The sequence below is a fragment of the Silurus aristotelis genome (assembly GCF_946808225.1).
Source record: "Silurus aristotelis genome assembly, chromosome: 26".
Classification (NCBI taxonomy): Eukaryota; Metazoa; Chordata; class Actinopteri; order Siluriformes; family Siluridae; genus Silurus; species Silurus aristotelis.
Window position 1 is genome coordinate 9285686 of NC_139599.1, and position 18697 is coordinate 9304382.

An 18697-nucleotide genomic window follows, 5' to 3' on the forward strand; every position below is an offset into this window, starting at 1 on the left:
TATCTTTATTGAGTCAAGTCAAGTCAAGTCAAGTCAAGTCAAGTCAAGTCAAGTCAAGTTTATTTCTATAGCGCTTTTCATAACAGACATCGTCTCAAAGCAGCTTTACAGAAATTAACAGATAAGGTGAATAGTGTGCATTTATCCTTGATGAGCAGCCATGGATACTGTGGCAAGGAAAAACTCCCTTAGATGTCATGAGGAAAAAACCTTGAGAGGAACCAGACTTAAAAGGGGAACCCATCCTCATTTGGGTGACATCAAGAGTGTGATCATGAATCTTTAAACAGTACAGAACACTGGAGAGTGTGAACTAACATGAGCACTGGAATGTAAGATTATGAGTAATTTTCTTTATACAGTCTTTTACAGTCATTTGTGGTTATAAAACTAAGAGCTACTGAACAACTCCTCAACATTTAAGATCATTACAGATCCAACACCAGCTTCTCCATGCCAGAGCCTTTAAACACTCAAGGAGGTCCAATGTCCAACTCCATATGAAGTAGGATCCAATTGGCACTGGTACGTCTCTAGATGGTTCGGGATGTTTGGAGGCATCTACTTCTTTAAAGGTCCACAATCTTTATAAGGTGCAACGTGACTGGGTCTGGAGCAACCTCAGGATGCCTCGGGATGGGGAGAGAAAGAGAAGCAGTGGAGAGGAATTAGCGTAGCTGCTGTTCATGATATTAACAGCACAAGTTGATAATGTGCATGTGTGTTATGTGTAGGCTTTGCTAAATGTGAGAATGCTCTACCACCTTTTTCCAGAGTTTTGAGATCTCAGGGAGCGTGACGGATTGTAGCGTGTTAGAAGACTGGATAGATACATGGGAGATAAACCATTTAGTGTTTTGTAAGTAAGAAGTAGCAGTTTGTAGTCTATTCGAAACTTAACAGGTAGCCAGTGTAGGGACGATAAAATTGGGGTTATATGATCATATTTTCTCGACCTTGTAAGAACTCTGGCTGCTGCATTCTGTACTAACTGAAGCGTGTTTATTAATCATGCAGGACATCCACCACCTAGTAATGCATTACAATTGTCTATTCTGGAGATCATGTACGCATGGACGAGCTTCTCTGCATCAGATATAGATAACATGTTTCTTAGCCTAGCAATATTTCTAAGGTGAAAGAAGGCTGTTTTTGTAATATGGTTAATATGATTTTTAAAAGACAAGTTGCTGTCTAAAATAACTCCCAGGTCTTTTACTGTTGAACTAGTAGTTACAGAACAGCCGTCTAAATGCCGGTTGAAATGCTGGAGCTTCTGTGTACTGGTTTTTGGGCCGATGAGCAAAATCTCCATCTTATCAGAATTTAATAATAGAAAGTTATGTCATCCAGTCTTTTAATTCTTTAACACACTCAGTTATCCGAGCCAATTGAGCTGTATCGCCTGTTTTTGATGAACTATATCTTCATTGAGGTGTGCTGTTCAGTGATGGTTACTTAAATGCAGAACTGTTCATGCCGTCTGTAGTCCTAAACCACTGTAGCAGACTGCTGGTATTAAGTACAGTCCAAATCTCTGGGATGAATCTGGCAGATCCGAAAAGAAGAAACATGAACACTAGCCACTGGTATATCAGGAGCATGTTTAACTCTACACAGAGTGGAAGATAGATAGATAGATAGATAGATAGATAGATAGATAGATAGATAGATAGATAGATAGATAGAGAGAGAGAGAGAGAGAGAGAGAGAGAGAGAGAGAGAGAGAGAGAGAGAGAGAGAGAGAGAGAGAGAGAGAGAGAGAGAGAGCAAAGAGGGGTGACAGGGAGAGAGAAAAAGGACTGTTAATTATTCTCGTTGTTTCATAAATGTCTGTAGAGTGTGATCAGGGTACAGGTAGGGATTTAGGCAAGAATAAAACATTGATCCTCTGCAGTATTTATGGTAGCTCAGTGGTAATGGCTCTGGGTTATTGATTGGAGGGTTGGGGGTTCAAGACCAAGTATTGCCCAGTAAACTGCCACTCTTGGGCCCTTGAGCAAATCCCTGGGGCACTGTATAATGGCTGACCCTGCACTCTGACCCCAGCTTCCCAACATCACTGATATATACTGTATGTGCTGTAATGTACATGTGACAAGTGAAAAAAAAAGCCCCTTTATTCCACTGACTTCTTATAAGCCTTACTGAGTGCAAAAGAATTCAGACTATAAATAATTTCAACTTAAATCTTATGTGTTTTATTGATTACAAGATAAAAAAAATTTCTTTAAATAAATAACCATCTTATTATTGCACACATTTGAGTAATGACCCTGATATTTGAATACATTTTATGTTGATAAAACATGGTCGTGTAATTTATACTACAATTAAGTTTTTTAAGAATCTTTTAAGATTTTTATTTATTTATTTATTTATTTGTTTATTTATTTATTTATTCATTCAGAAAAAGAAAAAAAAACGTTTTTAAGTAAGTAAAAAGCTCCTGAGAGAAGTACACTCTCCAGTCCAAAAGGTGGCGGTAATAAACCATATTGTTGGATTTTCGCTGCTTCCGTTAGGTGAAGAAGTGAGCGTTGTTTCTCGAAACGCTGCCAGTTTGGAGCAGGAGAAATTTACGTTTTATAACAATTCATAATAAAGTATACAAAAATGCCGGCGGGTAGAAATTTCAGAAGGAAAGAGGAGTCTTCTGATGAAGAGGAAGCTGAAAAAGTAACTGCTGAAGTCAGGTAGATTATTTTTTTTATCTAATGAGCTTAGTCATATTGCATCGTTAGCTACCTAGCTACCGTTCTCTGTTACATCCAAAAGTAAACAATTGGTTGTGTTATAAAATTCTGATTATTTTCTGATTTTGACACGCGTAGGAATATGCTCGTTTAACTATTTTTTTTATTAAACGCCAACAGGAATAAACTTAATGAAACAAAGGAGCTGCAGAGTTTACGGAGAAGACAGAAAGGTGTGAGGTAAGAGATATATTGAGTGAATTCTGGATTCTGATTGGTCAGAAAATGTTAATGATTTCCGTAGTTCCGGTTTCAAGGATAAGTTACAACTCTGTATTAATGCCCGCGGTGTAATACGATATTGTTTCTATAGTACAGTCGTCGACTTTACGACCACAATCGCTAGCCACGGAGTACGACAGTGCGTACCAGCTTCCGGCATCATCTCACATTACTGTACATATAGCCTACTCTACTTACGACTTACGACCGGTCTGTCGGTCCCAATCGTGTTCGTAAGTCGACGACTACCTGTAAACACAGAACGAGGTGTTTACTTGTAGAATTTACATTATAGCACAGTGACATTCGTTCTTCTCATATCCCAGCGATGTTATGAAGCTGGGGTCAGAGCACAGGATCAGCCAAGATGTCCCTGGAGCACAGAAGGTTAAGGGCCTTGTACAGGGGCCCAACAGTGGCAGTTTGGCAGCGCTGGGGCTTGAACATCTGGTCTTCTGAACAGTAACCCAGTGTGGAAGCTTGATGATACTTTCATCCAAAATAGTGTCAAGATAAGAATTAGTGTGTTCCAAATCAGAATAGGTTGAAATGAGTATTTTAAGAGTACCCACATGGTGCTAAGTTTGAATTATAGATGTGTATTATTAAATTTTAGAATTTTCACACTTATTATCTTTACAAAAATAATAATAATAATAATAATAATGTACAAGTAGGCAAATAGAGACAGAAAACGGGACTAGTGCATAATCTAAGATGAAGAAATGGGTTAAAAAAAACGTGTAATCATTGAAGTTTATTTCATATTTGGAAGGAGTCTCCAGTGTTACATTCTGATCTTGATACAAATTTAGTCTTGTATTCATCTTGATTTCAGATGTCTTTTGGATTTATGCAGCCTTGAAGAGTTTGTTTATTTTTCTTTCATTTTTATGTTATTTGCTAAGTGATGATAGTTTGTTGGTTGGTGCTGTGTTTTAATTGCTTCTGAGAAGTTATGTTATGGGACAGTTTATCTTTACAGAACTTTAACAGTATGGTTAAACAGAGTTAAACAGTGCATTATATTTGAATTTACCACAATAAACCTTAAGCTGGGTAAGAAAATGGAACCATACTACTCATGCGCTCATAATGCACTGTTTAACTCTTCACAGGAACAAACATATAATGGACTAATCAAACTTTTCAATAAGAAGTTTATTGGGTTTCCAGCAGAAAACTCCATACTGTTAAAGTTCTGTAAAGATAAACTGTCCCATAACATAACTTCTCAGAAGCAATTAAAACACAGCACCAACCAACAAACTATCATCACTTAGCAAATAACATAAAAATGGAAGAAAAATAAACAAACTCTTCAAGGCTGCATAAATCCAAAAGACATCTGAAATCAAGATGAATACAAGACTAAATTTGAGTAGTTCACAACTCACCATGTACACTTTGGTTGAAATTGTACCTTTTCATGAATACAGAGATTTAATTCCAAAATAATGAGAAAGAATCCCATTTTCCTCAGTTGGTATAGGCAAGGCATAGAAAAGGCTTATGAGGAGCTGTATGAGAAGTTGGACACAAAGGAAGGAGAAAAGGATTTGTACCAATCAGACAGGCAGAGGGACCGGGCTGGGAGGGATGTGCTGCAAGTTAGCAATAAAGGATGCAGATGGAAATGTGATGGCTAGTGAAGAGAGTGTGTTGAGAAGTGTGTCGGTACCTTTTTTAGGAACGAGGAAGATGTGCAGACCTGCAGTAACTACAGGGGGATAAAGTTGATCAGTCATACCATGAAGTTATGGGAAAGAGTAGTGGAAGCCAGGCTGAGAGAAGAGGTGACCATCTGTGAGCATTAGTATGGTTTCATGCTGAGGAAGAGCACCACATGCTTTGAGATTGTTGATGGAGAAGTATAGAGAAGGTCAGAAGGAGTTGCATTGTGTGTTTGTGGATTTAGAGAAAGCGTACGACAGGGTGCCAAGAAAAGAATTGTGGTGTTGTATGAGGAAGTCAGGTGTGTCAGAGGAGTATATGAGGGTGATGCAGGACATGTATGAGGACAGTGTGACTGCAGTAGGAACGACAGACTGGTTTAAGGTGGAGGTTGGATTGCATCAAGGATCGGCTCTAAACCCCTTTCCTGTTTGCAGTGGTGATGGACAGATTGACGGACGAGGTCAGACATAGTCCACAGAGTCTCTGTGGACTATGATGTTTGCGGATGATATTGTTATTTGTGGTAAGAGTAGGGAGCAGGTTGAGAAGAGCCTGGAGAGGTGGAGGTATGCGCTGGAGAGAAGGGGAATGAAATTTAATAGGAGTAAGACAGAGTACATGTGTGTGAATGAGAGCGAGGGCAGTGGACTTGTGCAGTTGCAGAGTGAAGAGGTGGTGAAGGTGGATGAGTTCAGGTAACTGGGGTCAACAGTGCAAAGTAATGAAGAGTGTGTTAGAGAAGTGAAGAAAAGAGTGCAGGCAGGGTGGAGTGGGTGGAGAAGAGTGGCAGGGGTGATTTGTGAAAGAAGGGTATATGCAAGAGTGAAAGGAAAAGTTTATAGGACTGTGGTAAAACAGTAGCATTGACTAAAAGACAGGAGGTGGAGCTGGAGGTAGCAGAGCTGAAGATGTTGAGATTTCCATTGGAAATGATGAGGATGGACAGGATTAGAAATAAGTTTATTAGAGGGACAGCGCATGTAGGACGTTTTGGACACAAGGTGAGGGAGGTGAGATTGAGATGGTTTGGACATGTGCAGTGGAGGGATATGCTGATTATGAGTAGGAGAATGCTGAGAATGGAGTCGCCAGGAAGGAGGAAAAGAGGAAGACCAAAGTTTATGGATGCGTTGAGGGAAGGCATGCAGGTACTTGGGTTGAAAAAGGCAGCTGTAGGGGACAGGGGGGTATGGAGACAGATGATCCGCTGTGGTGACACCTAATGGGAGAAGCTGAAAGAAGAAAAAGAAGTGACTGTAGTACCTGGCTGATAATAAAAAAAATTTCCATTCTTATTTTTTCCCCAGTTTAGCAGCATTACTTGTTGGAGAGAGACTACCATTGGAAGCAGAGATAGAGGTGCTTACTTCATTATTACAGATGTTACAGTTCCATTACATTATAATTTGTTGTAAAGTTATGCATAGTGTTAAGCGGTTTACATGATAACAGTGATGTGTGAATTGTGGTTTTTATTATAATTTTTTTCCCCTCTATGTATTTCAGGATGATCCATTTAAACTCAAAACAGGAGGCATCGTGGACATGAAGAACGTAAAAGACAGAACAACAGATATGTAAGTGTACCAGTGTGTACATGTGAAGGCCAGTGTTTGGTCACAAGGTTCTTTTACAGTGACAGTGTGTGAACGTATTTGTAACCAAACCTGCAATTTATCCCATTTTCAGAACAGAGGACGATCTAAACCTGGGAACTGCTTTCTCAGCTGAAACAAACAGAAGAGATGAAGATGCAGACATGTATGTCTATGAAGTTATATGGAGATATAAATATTAGATACAGGCTAAATAAACAGTAGTAGCGCATAAATAACAATGTATGTAATATAAACTATATAATGTGTTAAAGGCAAGAGTAGTGAAAAATGGTTCTTTTCTCCTTTTAGGATGAAATACATTGAAACCGAGTTGAAGAAGAAGAAAGGATTATTGGAGGCAGAGGAGCAGAAGGTGAAGATGAAGAATGCTGAGGATCTCCTGTATGAGCTGCCCGAGAACATCCGGGTCAATTCTGCCAAAAAGACAGAAGAGATGTTGTCCAATCAGATGCTTAGCGGCATTCCAGAAGTGGACCTGGGAATCGAGTAAGCGCTTGTCATCTTGAATTACTATCCAAGGAAAAATAAGCACTATTCTAAACTGCTGAATAGGAAGATCATCAGCTGAGGCATGTTCAAATGAATTAGTCTTAACCCACTCGGGATGTGGCAAAGCCAGCTGACGTCACATAATCAAATCTCTACAAGCTGTGCTAATTGAGTTCATAACAATGAGGATATGAATTCACCAAGAGAAATGTGTCCAACATGTAAAACGTGTTCCAACTCCCATGAGCTGAAATAGTCACTGGCTAATGGAATGAGTGAAGGACATGATGTGCTGTTGGAGTTTTATTTGATGTGATGAGATCCCAGAGTTAAACATTTTCCTTAATATCATATAGTGAATTATTTTCTTCTCCTTATACTATAGCACTTTGATTGTCTTTGTGCTGTTTTATTTTTGTGTACTAAAACTGCCATATTTAGTGTTTTGAAATGTCTGAGCAGCTATAAAGCACACAGCTCCTACTCCTCTGTCCTGAAACAACCTTCCTTTCTTCTCTCTCTTGAGGTCCTTGGCCGTTAAATACATTTTCACAGAGAACTAAATCATATAAACATTTATTACATTCATTTAAACCTGTTTACTTTTAGATGTGGAGGATTCACTATAGTCTCTGTGAATTTGTTTATAATATAATCTAATGCTGTGATTTGCCTGTAATCAACACTGTTAGAACTGATGTAGAAAATGAATCAGCACTTTCTGACCAAGTAGACTTAATTTCTACACTGCTGTGGTGTGAATATTGTATGTTTGATTTTACACCTGAATTCAAAGGTATAATAACTTATAGTATAATAACAAAATTACTGTAATCAGAATAAAATAAGAATCACCTGTAGTCAGCGGGTTGAACTATTTCTTTTTTTTTTTTTTTTTTAACCGAATGCATCCTGGAATTCCGTATATTTTATTTTTATACTGATGAACGTACTGATAGATGAACGTACTGTACATCTATCACAATGTGAAGGCAGATGCCAGCTGTCGAGAAACAAACAATGAACAACACAAGGGACAATTGGTGCACAGCTGTTGGGAATAACATTTGGCATTCCAGTGTTCATAGAGCTTCCTGGAATGAAACAGAACACTGTTCTTAGAAAATGTGACCTTCAGAGATGAATATGAATATTCATATTCACTATGTTGTTCATTATACAATGTATAGTGGTGTGTGTCCTAAACCGTTTTATTCTCTTTTGTGTAGTGCCAAGATAAAGAACATAATCAGTACAGAGGATGCCAAAGCTAAGCTGATTGCTGAGCAGCGGAATAAGAAGAAAGACAGTGGTACTTCATTTGTTCCAACCAACATCGCAGTGAACTACGTCCAGCATAATCGCTGTGAGTATTCTCCATCAGTTTGGCCATCGCTCTTCCGAATCTGTCAAAGAGTTAGTTTTAGCATTAACAACACTAACATACAGTGAGGAAAATAAGTATTTGAACACTCTGATATTTTGCAAGTTCTCCCACTTAGAAATCATGGAGTGGTCTAAAATTGTCATTGTAGGTGCATGTCTACTGTAAGAAACAATCTAAAAAAAAAATAAAAATCCAGAAATAACAATGTATGATTTTTTAACTATTTATTTGTATGATACAGCTGCAAATAAGTATTTGAACACCTGAGAAAGTCAATGTTAATATTTGGTACAGTAGTCTTTGTTTGCAAATACAGAGGTCAAACGTTTCCTGTAGTTTTTCACCAGGTTTGCACACACTGCAGGAGGGATTTTGGCCCACTCCTCCACACAGATCTTCTCTAGATCAGTCAGGTTTCTGGCCTGTCGCTGAGAAACACGGAGTTTGAGCTCCCTCCAAAGATTCTCTATTGGGTTTAGGTCTGGAGACTGGCTAGGCCACGCCAGAACCTTAATATGCTTCTTACAGCACCACTCCTTGGTTATCCTGGCTGTGTGCTTCGGGTCATTGTCATGTTGGAAGACCCAGCCTCGACCCATCTTCAATGCTCTAACTAAGGGAAGGAGGTCGTTCCCCAAAATCTCGCAATACATGGCCCCGGTCATCCTCTCCTTAATACAGTGCAGTAGCCCTGTCCCATGTGCAGAAAAACACCCCCAAAGCATGATGCTACCACCCCCATGCTTCACAGTAGGGATGGTGTTCTTGGGATGGTACTCATCATTCTTCTTCCTCCAAACACGTTTAGTGGAATTATGACCCAAAAGTTATATTTTGGTCTCATCTGACCACATGACTTTCTCCCATGACTCCTCTGGATCATCCAAATGGTCATTGGCAAACTTAAGACATGCCTGGACATGTGCTGGTTTAAGCAGGGGAACCTTCCGTGCCATGCATGATTTCAAACCATGACGTCTTAGTGTATTACCAACAGTAACCTTGGAAACGGTGGTCTCAGCTCTTTTCAGGTCATTGACCAGCTCCTCCCGTGTAGTTCTGGGCTGATTTCTCACCTTCCTTAGGATCATTGAGACCCCACGAGGTGAGATCTTGCATGGAGCCCCAGTCCGAGGGAGATTGACAGTCATGTTTAGCTTCTTCCATTTTCTAATGATTGCTCCAACAGTGGACCTTTTTTCACCAAGCTGCTTGGCAATTTCCCCGTAGCCCTTTCCAGCCTTGTGGAGGTGTACAATTTTGTCTCTAGTGTCTTTGGACAGCTCTTTGGTCTTGGCCATGTTAGTAGTTGGATTCTTACTGATTGTATGGGGTGGACAGGTGTCTTTATGCAGCTAACGACCTCAAACAGGTGCATCTAATTTAGGATAATAAATGTAGTGGAGGTGGACATTTTCAAGGCAGAATAACAGGTCTTTGAGGCTCAGAATTTTAGCTGATAGACGGGTGTTCAAATACTTATTTGCAGCTGTATTATACAAATAAATAGTTTAAAAATCATATATTGTGGATTTTTATTTAGATTATGTCTCACAGTGGACATGCACCTACGATGACAATTTCAGACCCCTCCATGATTTCTAAGTGGGAGAACTTGCAAAATAGCAGGGTGTTCAAATACTTATTTTCCTCACTGTAATTCACAGCTTTTTCTATTCACTGTTAAAACAGACGAGTGTTTGGTTGTATGTCAACTGAAAATATGGGACAGTGCAGCAATTGACTGTTATTCACTTTTCAGTCTACCATGAAGATTCGAACGCACCTCACAGACGGCACCGAGAAGAGCCCAAAGCACGACCACTGCGCGTAGGAGACACTGAGAAACCGGCACCAGAAAGTAAGTGCAAAACATCACACTCACACACAAAAGACTGTCAGAGTTAAATCACATCAGTGTTTGTCACTTATGCAGACTGTGTGTGTAATATATATACTGTATAATCATTGATCTGGGCATCCAGGTTAATTCACAGCTTTATATTATGTATTATTTTTTTATAAATTTTTAATTATATAGTGTGTCTGGGCTTGTATATACTGTATGTGTATTATGTAACCACAAGTAAATGTCTATATATAGTGTCTGTCAAAACACCCAGTCTTTTTATCATTTCTGAGACACACATTTTCTTCTTGTTTATATGCAACATACTAGGTGATTTAATGATGAGGACTTACTATCACCAAACTAATATATAAATGTACATATATTACACTATTTTCTTTTTTTTAATCCCCCCTTAACATGAATAACAGTTTTACACACTCTTGGCATCTGGACAGTTCTATTCTACAAACATTCAGCAGAAATACTTTGCAATGCTTCTTGTTAATCTTATGTTCTTTATTAGTTGGATATTTCTTTCTGACCTTGTGGTCCAGTTCATCCCAGAGCAGAGTAGTGGATAACACTATGCTTCTTATCATTGTCTTGTTGTATGATTGTATTATGTTTGGACTCATCTGTCCACAGAACTTTCTTTCAGTCATTCATTGTCCAATTCTTGTGTGTTATGTATTTATTTACTTATTTTTTTGCCTTTTACCCAGTTTGTTGCATATAAACAAAAACGTGTCTAAAAAAATGATGAAAAGACGAGGCCTTTCCAATTTTTTGATATGCACTGTAAGTTAAGTGGTAAAAGTAGAAATGATAACTGAAATCATTAAAATGTAATCCTATACAGGATATAAAAACACAGGATAGTATGGAAAAGAACAGTGTATTGTCTATATTGAGATGGTATTAATGTTACACAATCACTTGCTACTTTTCTACTATATATATATCATTCTTGTTCTGGGTGCAAAAGTAAAACGTATGTGTAGATAGATAGTAAGATTAGATTAGATTGTGTGAACCACAGGGGAAACACATTGTCCTTGCTTTTGTTAAATTCTCAGATAATGAACACAAAAAAAGTAATCCAGGATGACTATGGATTCTGCTCCCATAGTACACATTTTGGTCTGTTCATTTGCTATGTAACAGTATATCACTGGTTTCACTTTAATGGTCATCCCCACCCCATCGCCTTTTTGTTTTACAGAATCGCCACCCAACTACCGCAAGAGACCAAACAACGAGAAGGCCACAGATGACTATCATTATGAGAGATTCAAAAAGATGAACCGGAGATACTGATCCCTCATGTCTTTTGCAGAAAATCAAACACAAAAAAACACATTACAGGTGTAAATATAATGTCTTCTCAACAAAAGTGCAAGGGATACGTGGCTGCATTATATTATATTGATTGTGAGTTGAATGTAAATCACTTGATGATAATGTTGCAGTGTGTATGACTTCATTAAAAGCAGTCAACCAACATACTATGAATATAAAAAAAAATATATAAAATAAGTCCAAAGGATTATTTTGTATGTAGAGTGTGAACATGAGTGGCACTAGTATTGCTGCCACACTTCTCCAGGGTTTTATCTTTAGCTCGGATTACTGTTTATGTGGAATGGGGCATGTTCTCCACATTTATGTGAACTCTGGTTTCCTTCCATTTCCCAAAACATGCCAGTATTTACTTTCTATGCCTAATTGCCCTAAGGAGTGGGGGAAGTTCTGATATTGACAGTTCCTGGGATTCCTCTGGATTCACTATGATTCTGATAGAGGGTAATGAGGGTAATGAATGGATGGGATAAATGTATGTGAACGTGATTTCCTTCTTAATAACTTCCTGGATTCCTTACTAAAATGTTACATACTGCATATTTAGTTAAATAAAACCTCAGAAACATATTACTTTGTCAAACCATTTATTCATAGTGGATGTAACTAATGAAATGTGCCTTCAAACAATATCACAGTAAAAAATTACACAATGAATGAGATTCTATGTGCCATCAAGTAAAAGAACTATGGGGGGTGACAGATCTAACTGGGCCTTCCTAACCCAAGAGTGATCAATTATGTACGGTAAACACACACACTATAATACTGTGAGGTATGAGAGAGGAATGTACAGTAGTCAAACATAGAAAAAGAACATTTGTTCCATCACACAGATGCAGATGAGTGTAATTTTTACATCAGTGTTTTTTTATTATTTGGCTCAGAAATTAATTGTAGAAAGCAACGATTAAGTAGTTAGCTTATGTAATATCTCCTTTTTATTTTTTTAAGACTGTTCACTTGTGCTGCTTCCATGGCCATTGAGGTGATGTGACATTGTTTCTGTAGCGACAGGCTTTTCCGAATCATCTGTAATGGGGTTTGAAGGGTCAGTGGCTGTATATGGTGACCCCCAACTGTCACGCTGACGAAATGCCTCGCATAATGGCAACTCGACGCCATCCCATTGTCCACAGCTAGAAATGTCACATATAAAGGCATTACATATATGCACACAAATCTTTCCTCTTCAGATATCTTAAAACACAAGTTCCCAACCGTGGTACTGGAGATCCCCTATGTCGTGCACAGCTTAGTATATTAGTATTTTTCAAATAATCAGCTGTTTAACAGCATTTTCTGAGTTGTAGTTAGAATAGACGTCACCAGGGTTGAGAACATGTTTATTAGCAGACACCTATGTTCATCTACCACCTTGCCTCTGTAGCATGTGTGTATTTACCACAAATAAGATGTGCATCAGCACAGACACATCATTCAAACAGTCAAGGATGATGGTGGATGGATGATTATTTGGGCTAGTTTTGTGGCCACAGGTCCTGGAAAACTTGCAATCATTAAAATGCTGGAGAACTCTGCTTTATACCCACCAGGATTCTAAATGTTGTTTTGCTTTTTTGGAGAAATTACTACATATTGAAATCTGTCTGATTATTCAATTGTCACCAGAGTCTATTTGTAACACAAAGAAAGTTGTGAGAACCTGAAATCGCTTATTTAGACCCGGATACATAAAAACATAGAAGTAAAGGAGGATGCAGTTTCTTTTTTTCATGACTGTACATTGTTAATGCATAACCACAGATTCTGCCATCTAAAAAGTAGTACACACTAAAAGCGTTTTTACCAAAATATGTGCTTTACTTAAAGATTTTGTTTGTTTAGAGATAAAGATTTATATTAGTTTTTTTGTCTACAAAAAACCCTCATCCATGGTGAATGCACATACACTACAGATGTGGTAGATGGTGACTAGCATGAAAGCAGATATTATTTCTTTAAAAATAAAAGCAGGTAAAGCAAATACACAAAACAGAGGCAGAAAGCATTTTCAAAAGTAAGCAGGCAGTTAAAAAGTGAGAAGTCATATTACGATTATAAAAACATTGTGTTCTATAGTATTTTTGTTTACTTGTATAATTCCAAAGATAACGAATAGCATTTATGATGACACTTTGTAACTGAAAGAAGCAAAAAGCTGAGAGTAGTAAAGACTTTTCTGAAGGCTGAAGCAAAGGTGGAAAATCCATTTTGGAAGAGACCAATAAATACTAAAGACATCAAAGTTGCTCTCTTTTCTTTCTGATTTATTTGTAAAGTTAAAATGGCCAAACAGGCCCAATGGGTGGACATGTTAACGTTACAACACTGAACAGTAATGTTGTTTATCTATAGCTGGTATTTTACATTTTCTAAGCTGCTAATTTCTAGTTCATAGAAGAACTGATCAACTCTTCTCTAAAAAATAAGACCAGTGTAAACATTATAGATGTTACCAGTGCAAGCTAAAAATGTATTTATATAAAATCATACAATTCTTTTTAACATTTTAACAGGACATTGATAACCTTTTTTAATCAAATACAATAAAAGAAGTCTAAATACATTCCATAAATGTACAGGAATTACTCGCAGTGTGCTCCTCAGGTCAGAGGTACAGAGTCTACATCAATACCTGATTTAGTGCATAAAATCATGGGGTTCAACCAATTTAACAGCACAGGATATAAAAGCCAAATGGCCGGTGTCGCAAATTTCCGCATCCTAAGACAACAAAGTCATTCTGACCTGCGAAATGATATGTATAAAGCTGTGTAGAATTAAAGCATGAGCACCATTTACAAATAAGCACCAGCAGCTCAGTGTCCTTCAGCACTATTATTAATGAAACTTAACATTTCTTGAACAAAACCATTGGGCATAATAAAAGCCTTGGATGCTGAATTGGAAATACTGTAATAGTTTCTGAACATTTTTTTTTTTTACTTTCCTACAGTCTTCTTATATTGCCAATAGGTGGGTAAAATAGCCATATTTGCACTGCTCAGATTAAATGAAAAATCTCCCACAAGCACCCACAAATTAAAGTCACCCAATAAACTCAATGAAACAAACACTAGCATAATTTCTGCAATATTCAAACAATACATTAAGTCAGGAGTCATTATGTGGTGGATTGTGGTCCAGATGCCGAGCCAGAAAAGTATTTCAGCAGACCAAACTGCGAACTAGCAAAAAAAAAAAAAAACTGTAGGAAAGCTCATAAAAATATGAGCCAAATCCTAAAACATGAACCAATTGAGCTTTTGGGGCAGAACCTTTTTGCTGCTAATGCCATCATCAGACCAACTACTAGGATAGTGGCATTATGGCAGAAATGGGTAACTTTTACATTTATAATTACTTTAATAGCAGTTTGAAGCATTTGTATTAAGGACATTAACTAAGCTTGTCAGAAAGAAAACTGGCCACAACTGTTTTTAAATATATTTGTAGACACTTGTGTTAAGAAACATAACAAAACTATTTACTTGTACACAGTGCATTTATTGGTATTTTCATGACAAAGATCATAAACTGTGACTGGTCATGGACACTTCAATTTGGGTGTAAAACCAATCCAGCATGCTTATTAGACTATTAACCCAAGTTCTAACATGGGTCTGATCTGTGAGTTCAGCTGCTTCTTAAATCAGTGCTTTATTTTTTTTTCCTAATTTCTCTAAATTTAATTTAACACTAAATTTTGAGATTACAAACATTATTTGACGTTTTTTTATTAACGCTTATATACAGTGCTTTAAAAAAATCTGGAAATACCTAGCTTGTATCATTTTGAGACACGTGTATATTCCTTTTGCTTTTATGCAACAAACTGTAAAGTGAAAACGAACAAGATTTGTATAGTGAATTACTGAAACAAAGTTTTATGGAGAGATTTTGACATTTCTGGCTTTCAGAAGAGAACTTTGCCTCACACGCAGACAAACATGGAGGTAAGAGCTTAATGGTTTTGGATTGTTTTGGAGCAGGGATGGTTGGAGACTTATTCCCGGTAAAAAAAAATACTGAAGCAACATGGCTATAGCCATGCAACTCCATCTGGACTGTGGTTAATTTGAACCGACTTCACTGTACAACAAGACAATGACTTATCCTAGGATGTCCTAGCTCTTCGAGGGTTATTTCAAAAGCAAAAAGCCGGCTGAAGTGTCGAACATTGAATGGTCTGCCCAGTACATGCATTAAAATCCTATTGAATCGCTCTGGGATAAAGTGGATTTCCAGGTTAGAATATCCATATCTAGAATAAAATTTTATTGAAGAACACCTTTGGCAAGTTTTACAAAAGGCATGGCAAAGTATTTCAACTGAATCTTTGGGGAAACTAACTGTCTGAATGTGTGTTATGTTGTTATTCATTTTAGGGGAGGATTAAAAAAGATCACATTTAACTGTTTAATAAATGTTTGTACAAATATCTCTACATTTATATATTACTCTGGTCAAAGTAAATATTAATATTTTAAAATACATTGTGTGTTGCATATAAACAAAAGTAGTATGCATGCGTCATAAAAGCAATAAAAGACAAGATGTTTCTAAACTTCTGACATTATATCTATATCTATATATTTATATTTGCAGGAAATGTAGACATGTGCATAATGTTTTATGGAATCCAAGCCCACATTCACACAATCTTTCCCTTTGGTACAAGATTTTTGGTGTTCTCAAGATTACCCTTTTAGTACTTTTGACTAACCTGCTTGAAAAATAGAATAAATGTTATGACAAAATTACAACTTTTTTCACATCTTTACAAAATGTAACCCGCTTTTATCTTCTTATTCCATTTTAAAGGCACTATAGTTGTGAATGCCCTTTGAACACTTCTAAACATGTCGTCTAAGGCACGAGGGTATGTGTTATAATCTATGTGCGTATAAAAGTGTATATGACACTCGAGTGTATATGACACTCGACTGCAGGATTACAGGCTCTCTGGAGGATCTATTTGTACCTGGAGGAGTAATATTCTTCCTCGAGCTCGTACAGGTCAACAGCAATCTCATCACGCAGGGAGATGAGCTTCTTGTCGCATTCCTCCTGCAGGGCACGCAGCTGCTGGTTGCGCAGGCTAATGGCCTCGTTTACAGATGGGAAATCATTCAGGATCAAGAACTGCTTCAGATCTGACACCAACTTCATCAAAGACTCACCAGCTCGCACCTTTTAAAAAAATAAAATAAAATCATATATACAGTTTAACAATCAGTAAAAATACATAGAAATGAAATGTATAGCCATGTCAAATTTTGGCTTTAGAGAATAATGTCCTTGACAGAACAGGAAAGATTCCTTACGATGTTGGCAGCTCGGACGTGCATTTCGTAATGGTCCTGCTCCGCTTGTGTTGCTCTTGACACCTGTGTTTCATCTTCTACCTGAGAAATGATTTAACATTTGTTTCTTACACAGATTTCCAATGAAATTGGCATCAGCATTCTAACTTGTTAGTTTGTTTTGGCAAATTGGTGAATTTTACACTTAAACACACCTCTACAGTTATTCACATGCAGCCAGTTGCACAAGTTAAACTTATCATGTGTCAGTATAAAAATGTAAATACATGGAGAAGAAAAAGGTCATGATTTGCAACAAACTAGATTCCATGCAGCATTATAGGTCGAATTTGTGATTTTTAAATTTGTAATATTCAGTACATCTTTTACTCACAATCAAAGTATTTTATTTGAGAAAAATCTATTTGATGCCTTAGGCTCCATATACAGAATATAATTATGTGGACCAGGAACATTTAAATGAAAACAGAGCAGGATAACAAATCAGTTCATTTCGGTTTTCAGCTAAATAAAAATTTGGAGTGTTATCATTATTCTATCAGTGTAGGTGTGAAAAGAAAAAGGAACCCAAAACTGTGATGGAGAGAGTTGATCTAAAAGTTTAAAAAGACCAAAGCTCTGGGTTACTGATTGAAAGGTTGTGCCCCAGTATTGCTAAGCTGCCACTCTTGGGCCCCTGGGAAAGGCCCTTAACCCTCTGGATGATCCTGCACTCTGACCCCAGTTTCCTAACATCGCTGGGATATGCGAAGAAAGAATTTCAGTGTGCAATATACATGTGACAAGCAAAAAGCCCCTTTACCACCTTTACTTACAGTTGGGTTGAGACCTGTCTGAACACTTCGGTGAGTGAAAACTCAGGGTGTAAGTGGCGGGTTTGGGTGTGCTGTGGGTTTTAACTCAGAACCTACAGGTCAGGAGTGTTTTCAAGATCCAGTAAACTCAGCACCAACCTTGGCAATTTTGATGATCTCAGTAAAGTTGTCCAAGATGGATCTGATGTCATCTTTGAGTCTCTTGTTGTAGTTCTGCAGAAGAGTTTCTTTACTTTGCGGGAGAACCCGTTGTGTGGTCATTTTTTACCCCCACAGCTCAGTTTTCTAACTAGAAAGAAAGGAAAAGAACATGATTTTGTAATAGTCATAACTGTTCTGAAAGTTTGCATTACACCAGTTTCTCCAAACTTCTATTCAAATTCCCGTTTATATGATTCGCTTTTACTGTAAGCCTCAAGGCTGCTCGTGAATATATACCAGCTGCTAACCAACCCGGCGCTAAAATCGATATTAAATATTTATCTTTATTTAACTAAGTTAAATGCGTAAAAGTGAATCAAAAGTAAGTAATTTACGTGCATTCTGTAACAAATTCTCCAAAAACAAAACCGCTCCTGAGCTCCTGTCGCTCGAAAATGACGTCACTTCCCAGCGTCGCGCCGCTTAAAATTACCCACAAGCCCCTTCTTCTTCCTTTCTGTCTGAACCAACATGGTGAGTGTGAATCTGAAATTCAGTTGGAATCCCAACGATATTCAATCATTAAACATCTCTTCTTTACTCTAACCCAGGTTTAAAAGAATAAAGTGTATGAACTTTAAAGAGTCATTTCATCGTGTATAGGTGTATATTAGAAAAAATATGATGCTTATTTAGTAGTTATTTCGGTCTTAGCTTGGTGAGATGGCTTCCAGCTCCGCAGTGCTTTAGCCCTGTTTGTTGTTGGCCGCGTTGTGTTTTTCGTGGCTTTTTTTTTTTTTTTTTTTGGAGGTTTGCGTTTTGGGAAATTGAGTTGTATTAGTAAATTGGTTTGTTTTGCAGTATCTGCGTTTGTTTAAACATGTTAGCTGTGGTGTAGTTTCCTAGGCCTAGTTTAGGGTATACAGAAGGCTGTTTAGCCGGTTAGCTGGTTGGCTAATGAGGTTAAATCCCGTTTTAAGTCATTAACTACATTTTAACGCGAAAGAAACTTTAACATGGAAATGTTCAGTTGATAAATAAAACCCTTCA

At 37.5% G+C, this 18697-nt stretch overlaps 2 protein-coding genes across 10 annotated transcripts; one reads left to right on the forward strand and one right to left on the reverse strand.

Annotated features, from left to right (window-relative positions):
• The first annotated feature begins 2496 nt into the window (after positions 1-2496).
• cUnh9orf78 (chromosome Un C9orf78 homolog) lies at positions 2497-11931 on the forward strand. The gene is made up of 9 exons (XM_083531989.1): positions 2497-2696; positions 2877-2936; positions 5963-6014; positions 6162-6232; positions 6345-6416; positions 6563-6760; positions 7993-8129; positions 9913-10011; positions 11225-11931. Exons 1-9 carry the CDS (start codon positions 2617-2619, stop codon positions 11317-11319), a joined length of 864 nt encoding a protein of 287 aa, XP_083388115.1. The 5' UTR covers positions 2497-2616; the 3' UTR covers positions 11320-11931.
• On the reverse strand, positions 11932-18159 carry med22 (mediator complex subunit 22). 9 transcript variants are annotated; one of them, XM_083532023.1, is made up of 5 exons: positions 18043-18159; positions 17645-17791; positions 16692-16772; positions 16349-16557; positions 11932-12500 (listed from the first exon to the last, which is right to left on the reverse strand). In XM_083532023.1, exons 2-5 carry the CDS (start codon positions 17765-17767, stop codon positions 12311-12313), a joined length of 603 nt encoding a protein of 200 aa, XP_083388149.1. In that variant the 5' UTR covers positions 17768-17791; positions 18043-18159; the 3' UTR covers positions 11932-12310. The 9 variants fall into 9 exon arrangements, 8 of the variants coding, with proteins under 8 accessions (XP_083388149.1, XP_083388148.1, XP_083388151.1 ...); XM_083532022.1 differs by having other exon boundaries at positions 17645-17795; positions 18043-18141; XM_083532025.1 differs by having other exon boundaries at positions 16692-16768; positions 17641-17795; positions 18043-18141.
• Positions 18160-18697: the final 538 nt, after the last annotated feature.

What these genes read in the sequence shown, in the direction of transcription:
- cUnh9orf78 (XM_083531989.1), top strand. Translation starts at nt 2,617, where the DNA reads ATGCCGGCGGGTAGAAATTTCAGAAGGAAAGAGGAGTCTTCTGATGAA. An exon ending in AGAGATGAAGATGCAGACAT is followed by an intron (nt 6,417 to 6,562) that starts GTATGTCTATGA and finishes TTCTCCTTTTAG; the next exon opens with GATGAAATACATTGAAACCG. An exon ending in CTACGTCCAGCATAATCGCT is followed by an intron (nt 8,130 to 9,912) that starts GTGAGTATTCTC and finishes TTCACTTTTCAG; the next exon opens with TCTACCATGAAGATTCGAAC.
- med22 (XM_083532023.1), bottom strand. Translation starts at nt 17,767, where the DNA reads ATGACCACACAACGGGTTCTCCCGCAAAGTAAAGAAACTCTTCTGCAG. An exon ending in ACGTCCGAGCTGCCAACATC is followed by an intron (nt 16,558 to 16,691) that starts GTAAGGAATCTT and finishes TTTTTTTAAAAG; the next exon opens with GTGCGAGCTGGTGAGTCTTT. An exon ending in GAAGAATATTACTCCTCCAG is followed by an intron (nt 12,501 to 16,348) that starts GTACAAATAGAT and finishes TGACATTTCTAG; the next exon opens with CTGTGGACAATGGGATGGCG.